At 37.5% G+C, this 15,280-nt stretch overlaps 2 protein-coding genes across 2 annotated transcripts; both read right to left on the bottom strand.

Moving 5' to 3' along the window:
* Positions 1-1,149: 1,149 nt before the first annotated feature.
* On the bottom strand, positions 1,150-5,281 carry emc7b (ER membrane protein complex subunit 7b). The gene is made up of 5 exons (XM_042390689.1): positions 4,913-5,281; positions 2,785-2,904; positions 2,534-2,672; positions 2,341-2,421; positions 1,150-2,044 (listed from the first exon to the last, which is right to left on the bottom strand). The coding sequence occupies exons 1-5, from the start codon at positions 5,143-5,145 to the stop codon at positions 1,895-1,897; spliced, it is 723 nt and encodes a 240-aa protein (XP_042246623.1). The 5' UTR covers positions 5,146-5,281; the 3' UTR covers positions 1,150-1,894.
* Positions 5,282-6,051: 770 nt separating this feature from the next.
* katnbl1 (katanin p80 subunit B-like 1) lies at positions 6,052-11,981 on the bottom strand. The gene is made up of 10 exons (XM_042389540.1): positions 11,795-11,981; positions 11,078-11,193; positions 10,895-10,932; positions 10,417-10,687; positions 10,145-10,260; positions 10,003-10,053; positions 9,372-9,461; positions 9,005-9,109; positions 7,564-7,657; positions 6,052-6,669 (listed from the first exon to the last, which is right to left on the bottom strand). The coding sequence occupies exons 2-10, from the start codon at positions 11,180-11,182 to the stop codon at positions 6,637-6,639; spliced, it is 903 nt and encodes a 300-aa protein (XP_042245474.1). The 5' UTR covers positions 11,183-11,193; positions 11,795-11,981; the 3' UTR covers positions 6,052-6,636.
* Positions 11,982-15,280: the final 3,299 nt, after the last annotated feature.

The raw sequence follows: 15,280 nt of genomic DNA, 5'->3' as shown, positions 1-15,280 counted from the left end.
GCTCAAGGTGACATCCTCAAATGTCTTCTTTTGTCATGATCAACAGTCTATAACCCATTATTATCATGGAAGACTAAAGACATCTGAAAATATTCACATTTTTGAAAAGCTGGCATCAGAGAATTTGGATATTTTTCCTTTAAAAGCTAATCAAAACAATTAATTGATTAACAAAATAGTTGCTGATTAATGTTCTGTCAATGGACAAATTGACTAATCTTTGCATCTCTAAAACAGACAGAGCCACCGACAAGCTCAGGTAGTTTATCAAGTATTGAGAGACCAACTAATGAATTGATGGTTTTGGTCTTTTAAGTGGATTTCTTGACCAAAACTATAGAGTACTGCCAGCCTTGTCCCCTTAGAGCTGTAGCTCTCAACCTTTTTGCTTGTGACCCCCTAAAATCAAGCTACAGTATTTAAGCTTGTGACACCTCATCACAGATTAAGGCCTCAATGTGCCCGGCAAAGATCTCTGTTAATCTGTTCAGTAGATCTACTGAGCAATGTGCAGATCTTTTGGGTGACTTCTGTCTTGAGCTTGTTTTTTGATCCAGTACCTGTTAAGTTTTTTGGGGTTTTTTGGACATGCATGCTCTCTGAAAATATCCATTATCTCAAAAGAAAGTGAGAAAAAGAGACACTTTATCCGTCTTGTCTCTTTAAATGTCTTGTGGACCCTCTGATTTATTTACCACTGCCTTAAAGGGGACATATCGTGACTTTTGTGATTTTTGTTTCAGCCAGAGGCTGAACTGAGGGGCTGCATAAAGGGTCAGTAAGATAAATAAGGAGCTTTGTAAACTATAAATCATGCAACAATATTCAAATAGAGGCCCAGAATATAAATGCAGACCTGGAAATATGCATCATATGTCCCCTTTAAAGCATCAAATTTCATTCCTTATGTTAGAAACAATGGTTTGACAAAACAATCCAAACTCAAGGTGCACTTACTAGCTTTTCCTAGAGCTTCAATCATATCACACAGTCTTCATCAGCTGATGACATTTGCTGAAAGCTCTTAAAAAAGCCAGTATGTGGACCATGAGTTGGAATTATTTTGTCAAACACAATTACTGAACAATTATTCATTCAATCAGTCCTGTCAGCAACTATGAGATGATGAGATGATTTATGATCAACTGATGACATTTACCACAAACACATTTTATTATTGACTTTAATAAGGACTTTACTGCCCGCTTTATTTAAAGTAAAGCCAGTTACACTTTCTAGAGATCCTGAAAGTAACCACACAGCTCTTTCATTCTTTGAACCGCCAGACATTACCATATCAATATATACACCTTAGGCACATATGTACAGTATGTGAATTCTGGCCATGCAGTACACCACACAGTAATTCAAAAAAACGAGAAGGCCATGTGCTCACTTTCAAACAAATAAGACAGTTTGAAATAAAAACACAGTTGTTATATACCATTGCAATTTATTTATCTATGATTTTTAAATAAGAATTTATAAGTCTTAAAATTCAATTTATCTTCATTCACAGTCGTATTACTGAAACCCCAAAAACAAAAACTCTGAATATGTATATATGTTATCTTTCAGGTAGTGGAATTAGCAGCAGTGGAAATGCACACCGGAGGGTTAGCACAGAAAAGAGTGAAGTAGAAGAGCAAATGAAGAAAAACAGCGTTTGCAGAGTTTTTAAGTTTTCTATCAGTGCAGTATGAAAAAAAAAAAAAAAATTATTTTTGCTTGGTTTCCAATAGTATATAAGGAATCAAGATGCACTCAGAACATCTGTTAATAAAGAAAACTGTACAATAGACCCAGAAGAAAAAAAAAAAATTGACACTTAAAAATCTTGCTTCCATGGCATAACTGGTGCTTCTTTATGCAGATTAAGGAGGCGTTTACAGTACTACCTCCGCTTGGCAGCTGGCCTGGTGCCCTTGCTGCTGCTGCCTGCCTTGCTGGAGCCCTTAGAGCCAGAGAAGAGTTTGGTCATGAGCTCGGAGACGTCTGGAAGTTCAGGGTTGGGGTTCAGCATGTTCATGGACTGCTCCATTTCCTGTGAAGATGGCAGTAAATACAAACAGCTGTCATGAACTGAAGGCTAAGGACAGACCGATCATCCTAACCGTTTTTAAAAATCCATCACAAAATGGATTTCACACACATCTCTCACAGTTATGATATGCTCACATATCATGGATTTAATACAAGTATTCCTTTGACTACTGATATATATTAAGTGCCAAATGTTAAATTCTGTATTAAACTGATCAGAATGAATCATCTACAATTCAGAGACATCACATGACACTTCATTTATACCCCACGCTCTTATGGATTTTTTTTTTTTACCTTTCTCATCTCTGGGTCATTGGTGTTGACAACCTTGGGCAGCAGAACAATGATCAGCAGGGGCAGAACCATCATCATAACCTGCAGGAGCAACAAAGACAATAAATTAAACAACAGAGCCAGAAGCACAAGACTAATCTTAACAAAAGCATCTGTGTGGTGTGCACTCAGCTACTTATTTATTTTTTTTTACCATTGGATTCATAAGGAAGTCTGTCCAGCCCCAGGTTTCCCTCTTCATGAAGTAGCTGTGAGGGCCGCTAGCTCTGATTTGGAGAGGATACGGCTGGCGGATTACTTCTGAAGTCTTGATGTAGTTCACAAGACGCGCTCTATAAAATGACACATGGTTACTTAAGCTTAACTTACATTGATGAACGTAGCAGGATGATTCATGTGACATGCCACATTATTTACATATGTTTGCCAACAGTAAGATCTTACCTCATTTTCCCCTTGGATGTGATATCAACACGCACTGGTTCGAATCTATAAGTCGGGGTAACGATTTCCACAACGTAAGATCCTGAAGGGACGTCATTTACAGCAAAACTGCCATCAGTTCTGGAACAAGAGATTGTAACACAATAAAATTAGTGAAGGTTAAAAAAATATATATTTTACTGCCACACCTGTCTGTACTTATAGAGGCTTAACAAATCAACTTATTGACCTTTGTTAGGGCTGAGATGAGGTCTTGGCTGAGAAAAGAGGTTAGGTTATTTTCATACAGATTTTTTCTTAAAAAGGCAATCTCCATCAACTTCTGTCAAACTGCTACAATGAAATAAAGACCTCATTGTTTTCCCAGACATCTATAATGCTTTTAACAGCTTACCATATGAAACATGTAGAGCTGCAAGGATTAGTCGATTAATGGATTCACTGCCAACAATTTTGTACTTTTTTTTTTTTTTTTTTTTAAAAGGAAAAAAGTCCAAATTCTCTGATTCCAGCTTCTTAAATGTGAATATTTTCTAGTTTCTTTAGTCTTTTATGATAGTAAACAGAATATCTTTGGGTTGTGGACTGTTGGTTGGGATGGGGATGAGGATTTTGAAAACAGTAACATGGAGATAGCGGAAGGGGAGGAGAATGGCGACTGAAATTGTTGGCCAGTGACAGGCTTATACCCACAGTCTACATCTGGTGAGTCAAACTAGGTTCACTACTGTGCATTATGTAAATTATGTGTGCTACGGATGTGTGCATGAGTGACTGTGTGGACTGAAGGGGTATTTAGTGAGGAGAACAGTTCATAATAATGTTAAATTTGATCTGAATAAATACATCATCCCACATATCATAAGGGCAGTGGTGGAAAGCATCTAAGTACATTTACTCATGTACTGTACTTAAATAAAATTTTGAGGTACTTGTACTCCACTTGAGTATTTCTATTTGATGCTACTTTATACATTTCAGGGGGAGAAATTGTACTTTCTACTCCACCACATTTATTTGACAGCTTTAGTTACTTTTCAGATGAAGATTTGACACAATTGATAATATAACAAGCTTTTAAAATACAACACATTGTTAAAGATGAAACCAGTGGTTTCCAACCTTTTTGGCTTTTGACGTCTTACAAAAAGCAGTGTGTAGTCGGGTCACATTTCAGATGTCTATGAGTTGTTAACAGCTCCACCAAATAGTGATTTTTCCCTCTAAACTTCTCACATGGTTTCATTTCAATAAATGTTCAAATGATCCAATACTTCACCAAAAATCAAAGATTAGAGAAAAAGTCCAAAAACTGAAAAACAGATTTGTGTATCAGAACATTGTCTTTTCTTCTTTCCTCTCCCATTAATCATCTCACGACCCCTCAGATTTATATGGTGACCCTTTAGAGGGGCCCAACCCCTAGGTTGGGAACCACTGGACTAAACTAGTTAACTGTATATAAAATAGCTCAAACTAGCTCCACCTCCAGCAGCTACAACAGTAACATGCTGCTCTAACACTGATGCTTCAATATTAATAATCTACCATGTCATATATAATAATATATCAGTCAGAGGGACCAAACCACTACTTTTACTGCAATACTTGAACTACATCAAGCTCATAATACTTATGTTCTTTTACCTATGTAGGATTTTTCATGCAGGACTTTTATCTGTAATGGAGTATTATTAGCTACATTGATATATTGGTATTTTTACTTCTTCCCATTGCAGTAAGAGTAGTATGAAACTGATAAAATGTAAATTCTTGTTTATTTGTTTTGTAGGAAATCTGTGACTTATCTGTTGTTATGACAGCAACAACAGATTGGCTTGTTATGGCTAAGGTTTGTTATGATAACCGGCTCAGCTGACGTTACCTAACGAGCCTTAAAGGAAATTAACGGTTAAATTAAGTGACAGGTCAGTAATAATGAAATAGCGGTGTTGTTATCTCAGTTGGCAGAAGTTAGTTACATCCACGATTGTTAAGCTGTTAATTACTAAAAAGAGTCAGGACCTGCCAGCTGCTAGCAATAGCAGCTCAGGCAAACGTTTAGCTTAGCTGGCTATGCTAATGCTAGTTAGCCCGGGTAAACAGTATAACTGTGGATGTTTCTCACCTCAAAAAGCCCACATATTCTTCTCCTTCCACTAAGACCCGAGCTGAGGAAACCCAGTCTTGTGTTTTCACACCCGGGACTATCGCTCTCCCCTCGATTTTGAAGCGATCTCCGTTGGTCTGTGTGGATACTCCTGCGCCAGGCCCCGTGTCCATGTCGGTGAAACACCGCACCACGACGAGCACAGCCTGCATGAAAACCCACAACAGCGGCAGCTTTTCCCTGTGCAACATGTCGCCTGCCTTTGTTATTTAACTTAAAATCTAGTCTAACTATATGTGCGTCGACATGTATCCAAGAGCAGTTTGGAGAAGCAGCGGAAGACTCAGCTGTCTCTGCGGAGAAATGACGTCACGTCAAAAGACCGAAACTTTATTGTACAAACCGACAATGACACTTCGGTTGTTTTACTTCCTCTTTAAATGAATTTGTCTTTTCTCTTTCAAAACAAAACAAAAACTTTGGCGTTGTTTACAGCATTATAAATACATTTTGAAGCTGTCTGTTAAAGATGCCATACTATAATTTGAATGTAAAGACCCAACATTAATATTATTCTAAATGAATCAGTTGGACATGTTTTCTATTACGAAATCGCCGTTTTGGGATTGTTTGCTTGTTTCCTTCAAAATTTCACGTGTTTGATCAACTAAGATTACATAAAAACAATGTACAATATAATTAAATGCGGCTTTTATTATTATTTTTCTACTGCTTTCCTGTTCTCGTCATTTCCTAAGACTTGTGTGTGCGCCCTCCATTTACACTATTTAGTACTTGTATTAAAATTAATTAATTAATAAAGTTTTGACAAAAAAAAAAAAAAAATACAGACTACAAACAAGTTAACCCAAAAAACCTGTTTGACCGCCTTGGAAGACTTAGTGAACAAGTTCACTGGGGAATAGCCATTACCTAAATACAATTATGTTATGTATGTATGTATCATTGACAAAACATTTTAAGTAATAAGTGCCATAATCTAATTTATGTAAACCATTTTAATCTCCCCTTAATAAATTAATTAGGCTTTTCTTTGCTACAATATAATATACTAGCCAACACTGTGACAATAAATCATGTTTACTGTTTACATGTTTCTTTCTATGTATGAACAACACAATAAGAACATAAAAGAATTTAGATTTTTATCAAATTTATTTAAAAGAAGATTAAAAGAATCACTTGTTTTTACATTTTACATTATACAGTCAAATGTCATATAAGGAGGCAAAAATGAAAACAAGAGGAGCTCTAATAACTTAAGACTGCTGCAGATTCAAGTTCCTGATTCCAAAGAACCCAGGATAAAACATCAAAACAGCGGAGCATTCATTACATCCACAAGTGCATTTGCATTCCATGGCAAAGAGTGGTGTAGTGAGAGACAAAGAGCTTGGCACTTCATAGAGCGACGTACATCCAGTCTCATGGAGGTCAGCTATGTGCCCCTTCACAAGACGGTCCACTTCAATGTGAAGCAGTCATTTGCTGTGTTTTTTTGTTTTTGTTTTTTTTTTTTGCAGAAAAGCTCTCCTGGCCCCTTCTTAAGTGTCTCCAGCTTTAACTAAGGAGTCTGAAGTGTCACATTCAGTCCCAGTTAAGAGGTTTGAGTTTGAGGGGCAGAATGAACCAGTCCATTTCTCTGGCATCATTATCAGTTCACAACACAGCCATGATCCGGCAGTAGTGGTCACATCCTCAGAGTGCTACATTGACAACTGTCAGGGCAGCTGTGAGAGATAAGCCTCGATGGCCTGCAACATGAAGGGAACATTGCGTTAGTTTTCTTCACAGCTAGTGAAACATCCTGCATGCATTAAAATAAATTCAGTTTTACATAAACACAATGAATAAATCACAGTCCCGAGATGTTTCTGCACTTAAATTCAATGTTTTTTTCCATTACACACAGCACAAGACACAGGATTACTCTGTACATACCAACTATAAAAAAGTGTAAATTTTGCTTTCTGCAACTATTATTTGAAACGTTAAATTAGTAAAATTGTTTCCTTTAACAGGTCTCATGAATGGCCCTGAGATCATAATTTTTGTCTCATGGTTTGATGCATGAAACAGGATGTGAAGACGGAAAACAAATGAACCACAACCACAATACAGACTTGCAACCCATGTTACAACTGCTAATGCCATTTAGCTTGCAGAGGTTTTTTTTTTTAGGATGGGAGTGGTTGGCTGTGTCCTCCCAAAATCAACAAGAAGTCGGAAAAGACAGCAGAAAGCGTGTGCAGTCTGTTAACGCTACTAGACAAAGTGTTCTTTTGGAAACTTTTGCATGGAGGTAATGAATTAACTTTTTTATTTATGAATTAACTGAATTATTGCAATTGTTTTAATTCTGTTTCTTTTGGATAAGATAAATTATACATAACATGCATTTTTCATTTCACAAGACCATCAAACAAGTAACTTAGACTTGCATCTAAAGTTGACACTGAGCATCTGAACAAAGACATTATCATGTTCCCCCTATATTTAAATTTTGATACATGGCAATTAAAATTACATTTTGTCATCAATCATTTGCAACTCTTCTAGACTTCTATAACAATCTACACCAACATCTTTTCAGCTTTACTATCATTATAAAATTCCTAATAACTACTGCAATAATGGCATCTTCTCACCTTTGCCAGTTCTCCCGTAGATCCTGGAACCAAACACAACCTGGCTCCATCCTTCCACAAGTCCTTCAGCCGCTGCTTCATGACTTCAATATTCCTGCAATGCACATACAAACATTACCATAACAGCATGTGTGCACATGGGACCCCCAACCCACTCTCTCTTCCACCCCTACTCTCCTAATACAAATGAATCACAACTGCCATCAGAAATGTATATGATGATCTTTTAACAAATATCTTCTAAAGCTGGACTCATAAACTCAAAAGCTTTACATTAAATTACTACACCTGATACACATCTTTGAATGAAGAATTATCTCTCCTTCTTTACTTGTCACAGTTCTTTATGCAACATCTTCTTATACACATTATGAGATTTAATATTCTAGTCCACATTTATGGCAGACAAAGGTTTTAAAGTGGGTACAATTATGCTAAAAAAACAACAACATTCATCTCCTTTGTTTACAAGCAAGCACAAGTGGGTACAATTACCAGCCACTGCAAACCAGGAGAAACAAAGCTTTTGTGCCATTTTGTAATTTACTATTTAAAAAAAGATTCTTACTACAGCTGTTAGTACACTACATGTCATGAGAAAAGTCAGGTTGCAGTAGTGAAATCAACATGTAAATGTATCTGGTTTGACCCCATGAATACTGACTCTTTAAACACACCAGTCAGGTATGTTTTTATGGTGTAGTTCAGTATTAGTAGAAAGTACAGGAAGCATAAATAACCAAAAAAATGTCATAATATTTCTCAAAATATGTTTTACACCATAAAAACACTATAGTTGTATCAGTAGGTCATTTCCCATCCATAAGAAACACAAACAGAAGGACAGAGTGCATCATAGAATGAGGCTTTAAAAAAGGACAGTTTTTAGTTTTCAATTGTACTGACCAGCAGCATTTCCAGTCAAGTAGATGTTACAGTTAAAAGGGAAGTATCATGCATATTTCCAAGTTTATATTTACACTCTGGGGCTCTACTGGAATATCTTTGCATAATTACAGTTTAAAAAAGAACCAAACAATAGTAGTAGTAATCATTTCTTTTTTCTCTTTTTACTCGAAATGGAAACTTCTCAAATACATCTGTGCATGTTTGAGCCTGAATCTGATCTGAAATATGTGAGTGGACAACAAAGGCTACCAACAGATGGCCATTTGTGGCCGTGCACAAATGATCTGATGTCATCATGAGGAGGAAGTAAAGGTGACTTTGCAAACTAAACGTTCAGAGCAGGCCGAAGTCCGAGCTTTTCATTTGCAGGACGCATTTTACATATTTTCACTGGGACTTTGACTATGTTTAACATAGATATCTCACATCGTAACAGTATTTAAATAACAGAAAATCACAAAAAGCATGATATGTCCCCTTTAAGTTATTGTCAGAATTTTGTTTACAAATGTATTTAAAATGCAGTGCCCACCTGTCTTCTGAACAACTGTCCCGCAGTCTTTTCTCATTCTTTGAAAGTTCTGGCCACCATTTCCTGATGATGGATTGAACCCAGTGTAAACCCACCATTATGTGTCTAAAAAAAGACAGGTTAATCATACCAGTTAGTAAAACTATTTTGTCAAAAGATGTCTATGAAGATTCTCTCTATCTACAACTCATAAAAGGCAAATGATTTTGCTGTTTTAGTCTTTCAGTGAGGTTTCAGTTCAGTTCATTAGTTGATCAGACTGGCTGAAGTCTCTTGGTTGAGTGAAGATTCAACTTTGAGACTAAAAAACAGCAAATCTACTTGCCTTTGATTTGTCAACATTTGGCAGATACTCAGTGACACTTACTCTTCATATTTACTGGCAAGAATCACTTTCACTTGGGGCATGAGGTCAACGCAGCATCCAAGTGATAAACATGGTGCTTCAGTTTGGAGACTGAGACAGACAAAGAAAAAAGAAAGAAAGCTTGTTATTAGTAATATGGGCTGACAGAGAAATGCAGATAGCAAAGTGAGTTCAAATAGTTGAGTACAGCCTCACACTTGCTGTGATTGTTGTTAGATACCAACCTTCAAAAATATTAAAACAAGCTGTTAAAGAGTTACAGAAATGTAATGCTTCCTGTAAATCATACCCTGACTAACACCTGTGTATGTATTACAATATAGTCTGTTCCACAAATTCAAAGTCTTTTTTTTGCTTTTTATATATCACATAATGTCTAAATACTTTGAGGTGGATATAAAAATATGATATGAAAGAGGCAATAAAGGACACTGGGATTTTCCTCTTTGGTAAACTGTGTTGCATTTCATATGGCCTACATTTACATGAAAGCAACGCCACAAAACATAAGTTAGATTATTCTACATTATTTAATTGAATATAGATCTGCAGTATTGTGCAGTCAAACCATTACGGTTGAAGCTAAACCATTCAAAAGGGAGAAATCATGTAACGCCCAGGTGAGACTTACTTGTTTGTTAAGACAGGTAAGCAGTCAAGCAGCACCCCTGTGTCTTGAATTCTGGGAAACCAAAAACATGATGACGTATTATCCTGTGCTCAAAGAGTGGACAAAATTCACCATAAGGAAGTGTAAGTGGTCGGTGTTTTACCTTATTAGATAGGCCACTAATTCACTGGCATTTCTTCGCCATAGTGTTTGGGCTACTTTTAGTCGAAGATTCCTTCCAAAAAGGACGTGAGTCATAGCTTCATGGTCCTTTGATAGCTACACAAAAAGACAAAGAGGGAATTCAGTGTCAGCAACAGTGCGGCAAATTTTATCAAAACCATGAAAGAATCAAAAGCTTTGACATTACACAGAGAAGGAGAATTAAGGTGCACTTTTTTTTAATATACCCTACAGCTCTGCTCTGTCTCTTACTTCAGTAAAGTCGCTGTACTTGGAGCTGGCCCCTGCCATCTTGGAGGCCTCTGCAGAGTTCACAGGGAGCCCGCAGTTGTCATTGTAGTGAATGCCCCGCACATCATCGGAGCACGTCAGCTCATTTTCTTTGTTGGCCATGCCGGGGTCACGGGCACGGCCTACATCTGATGTTTTGCGGTGCAGCTTCAAGCCCACCTCCACCAATGGGAAACCCTTCCTCTTGCAAGATGACAATCGCTTCGCTTTGCCTGGACTGTGCACTTGAAATCTGTGAGGAGGAAAAGTCGACATAGTCCAAACGCAAAGCTGAGTTAGCTTGGCAAACCATTAAATTCAAAGCCGCTGACATGGTGATAATGGTTATGGAAAGGTGCCTTAAATGGTCCAGTGACTGAAAGAGATTATCTGTGGGACACAGACAGTGAGTGAGTGATCATGATTAGATGAATCCCACAGATGTGGATCAGACACTCACCTTTCTTTATCTAATTCTTCCTTATTTATAATATCCACCTAAAACAAAAGGATAGGGGATGAGGCCACCACTACATGCTCTACTACTACAACAGCACTGCACTGTCACTTCACAGTCATCAGGATTTAAGAGACAAACTGGACAACTGTTTACACAATAAGCCATGATATTTGTTCTCCGTACCTGCTTCATGTTCTTTTCAGCAGAAAGATGCAGGCAAGATCGCAGAAGGCCATTGGTTTTATTCTGGTTGACCTTACAGGCTTCCCATTGCTTACCAGCTGCCATAATAAAGGACACTGTTGGACAAACAATTGTGGGGGGAAAAGTTGGTAAGTTAGTAATCTCATAGCTCAGCTTTCAGCAAGGACAATAAGTCAGAATTACTTTTCGTTGCCTAATAACGTCTTGCTATGTAGCTACAGAGCACAACCTGCAGTGTGATTCTCAAAGACTGAACAATCAAATGAGATAAATATGTTGTTTTTCCTAGTGTCAAAGGCGTTGGCTGCTGCGATACAAGCATTAACGTTAGCTAGCTGAGCTGCAACATAATGCCATAACTGTCACTATCTGCTGATTTAAGTTGCGTTAGCATGTTTTCTAACATGCTACCAATAAGGCAACAGATGGTTGGAGTACAACACTGCATTTTGTTACGTCCTTCAGCTAAGTGAGCTAGCTCATTTTGCGAGCTAACTTAAAAGCCACGGTTAGCCATCTGTAGCTGTTAGCTTACAGCTCGACTATCACGTATACACGGAGACGTAGACATTGACCAGCTGGGCCGCTAGTGCGAGCTAACAGGCTAGCTAGCCTTCCAACTCAAGGAACATATGGCTTGATAAATGGTGCTTCAGAAATCATTTTAACGATTTACGCAATAAGTTAAATACTAACCGATCCATTCTGTCAGACGTCTTGAAGTCTCCCCGGGTGTGTAAAATCCCAAATGTGAAAAACTGGTTGAACTCAATAACAACTACTGTCTGCAGGTTTGCTAGCGTCTCTGAGTTTTGACCATTCAAATGAATACACCGCCGGTGTGTGGGGATTGTGGGATTGATTTTGGCAAAGAAAACCGGAGTTTTGGCGACGACTGCTGGACATTAAGTCACATAAGACACACATTAGTGCACTGTGGCGCCACCCAGTGTGCTGTAGTGTGTAACGCAGGTGTGCTGCGACTTTAGCTATTGAGTTAAAGGAAAGGTTCACAATTTTTCAAGCGTGTCTTAAAACAACAGTCAGGTGCCCATATGACCTATGTCGTGTCTTGGTTAAAAGTCTAGAGGCTGCATGTTTGACCAAATGGAGCTGAGACACAGAAGAGCAACTCAGGGTGGTGAACAGTGCAAGGCAATAATCAAGACAGGAGGACACAAAAACATTGATGATTTTTTCCAGATCTTGATTTTGAAAATGTTTCTTAGTTGAAAGAAACAGGATTGGACCACTTTCTTTACATGCAGCTCAAAGTCCATGTGTTTGTCAAAGAAGACTCCTGAGTTTTTTGAGGCTCGCTTAACATTTGCTGCTGAAGGACCAACACACTGCTGTATTTATCAGAAATTCTCTCAGAGCCAGTTCATCTAATGGCGAGTTTGAATAGGAGGGATAATTATGGCAAGAAAAACCTGTTTCAATGTTCATATGGGCACCTGACTGTTGTGTTAAGACAGACTTTAAAAACTGTGAACCCATCCTTTAACTATTGAGTTACAGTAACAACCCAGTCGCCCACCCTGTGCTATGTGTATTCATTAGTATTTTAATGTGTGAAAGCTGCCAGCCTTAACAAGAAACAAAGACACCATGTGAAAGAGAAGAAGAGAAGACAGTGTGACAAAGAGTGACACTGAGATGTTTATATATGCTGGATCCTGCTGTCAGTGTCCAAAGCAATTATTCATTCCTTTCAAATGGCCTTGTGTAACAGTGGATATCTGCAATTGCTGTTTGTTTGGTTTGACATGATAAATGAATGATGTGGTTTTTTCATTGTGTCATGCACAACTAAGTCCAGCTTCCATGGCCTTATGTAATATCATAAATGAATACAAACCAGATGCAGAATCAGTGCATATGTTTTCAAATGACACCACAAAGAGTCCAAAACTAAAGACCCAATTTTTGCTATTGAAGAAATCAAAATAAAGATGAATTGATGATGATGACTATCTGCTTTATTTTTCACATGTTTAAAGTTAAAAAATATTCAAAGTTAGCAGACCTAAAGACAAACCAAAAAAACCCCAAATATTCCCACTTTTGATCATCTGTACATCAACAATCGATAAACTACTGATCTGAACTGAGCCATTTCATGAAAAACTGACACTCTTAAGTCATCATAGTACGTACAATACAGAAGAAAATAGGACTTACTTTTCACTTCTCCCAATCACACAAATAATTTTCCTTCTGAATTGTTTTGAATCTGCCAGCCTTATTAGCCAGAGGAAGAATACCAGTTCTTAACTGGGAAATTAAAGATTTTTGGTTTCTAAAGAAGTAAGATGTAACATATAATTCAGAGCCATATTTTTTGTTTGATCTGAATCCACAGTGACCCATTGGACAAAAGTTGTCAAGTTTGTAAATCAATCAAAATGATGCAACCAGCCATCTTGCTTTTCCTCTCTGAAAACCTTTGAGAAGAGGCGGCTGCTGTCAAAACAATTAAAAACTATACTTATGTACACCTGAATGTGAGAAAGTGAAAAACTCCTGCACGCTGTCTCGTTTTCTGATGACACCTGATGAAGGTTGTTAAAACCAAAATGTTGCATGAAATGAATATGAAATAAAACACCAGTAAGTGAGACAACGTGAATTTCTGCCTTTGACAGGACTTCATACAGACCATCTACTTTTTTGTGTTTCACAGTCAAATGATCCGATCCCGAAGCAATGTTCCTTAAAAAAGGAAACAGGAGCAAACAAGTTACACAACTGAATTAACATGCAGCCGAGAAAACAGAATGTTTTCTTGTTTTAGCCCCTTGCATCTTCGATGTGGTCTGTTTTTTAAAAAATCTTTTCTTCAGTTCTTACTTTCCTTGCAACAGAAACAAAGTCACAGAAGAGACATGCAGTTCACCTCTCGAGTCCACTGGTCTTTTTATCATCTAAAAAAAAGTAGGGATCTTTGGCGGTTAATTGTGGTAGAGTTCAGTATTTAAACACCTGAAGAGTGTCAGGATTGCTTATTAGGTTAAACCTGTTTTAACAGGGTATGACAATACTTTCCCTATGAGTCAGGTATGGTTTCGCTACAGAATAATTGTGCATGACAGCATGCAACAAAAAGCTGACATGTACAGTACATGTTATTGAAAAAGGAAATAACCAAATGAATAAAATCCATTTTGCTTTCAATTGAGTTTGCTTTTTGAATGTGAATTTATTTTTGTTTCGCTTGGAACTGAATAATTCATGAATTGACCTCTAAGTCACTGAGTTTTACAGTCATCAAATTCTCTTCACCGCAGGGCCTTGAGCAGTGTATAAATTATGGACGGATATTGGCAGTTTAGGCCTTATGAATTTGTTTGAGCACAAACAAAAAAATAGTTTGCTGTCAGCAGTATTTTGCTTTGGAAATATATGTGACACACCTGCTCAAAGACAATCTCACTCAACCACAAACAGAGTGAGAAAATGGATTTCTGCAAATGTAAATCTGCTACAATTTGTACACTGAAGCATGAGCATGTAGTACATACAGCACATAAATACCACAGCAGGAAAGATTTTTCTTAATCTGATGAAGGTTTTGGAACCAGTCCTCATGGTCACACATTTTGTGTAAGGTGATAAATGGAAAAAATGGAAAAAAAAACCAAAAAAACAAAGACTTGATGAAGATCCGTAGTATTTAAATATTACATTAAAATGGTGGAAGTCTACTGTGAAAGCTCTTTCTTTCTTTGCATGACCATTATCAAAAAACTACCTTTACTACAAGCCATTTTATCTTATATAATATATTATATGAAGGTCTTTATTGAGTGAATGTTGTCTGTCACCACAGAAGGCAGTTGTGCACTCTTGATCCTGCACTTCCTTTTCACAACATCATTCATTTCACAAGTGTAAGTGAGTGATTCTGGCTGCTCTGTTATGTTATGAAGGAGGAAAATTTCCTGGCACATTTTAGACACCCTTAGCGGGCAATGTAAATGCCAAAAAATACAAAGCAATTCTGAGTGATTGCCTTCATCACCTGAAGCATTTCTATCCTGTCGGAGGTGGAATCTTCTCAGTATGGTCATTGATAGGGATGAAAATGTAAACAGTGGCCATGGAAACACCGTGTTCCACAATTACAAGCAAAACACTCCATGCCAAGTCACATTGAGGTAGATCATAGTGGTCCAACAC

Source organism: Thunnus maccoyii, chromosome 17 (assembly GCF_910596095.1).
Source record: "Thunnus maccoyii chromosome 17, fThuMac1.1, whole genome shotgun sequence".
Lineage (NCBI taxonomy): Eukaryota > Metazoa > Chordata > Actinopteri > Scombriformes > Scombridae > Thunnus > Thunnus maccoyii.
The sequence above is the reverse complement of the archived record's forward strand: the minus strand, read 5'-3'. Positions and strand labels throughout refer to the sequence as shown.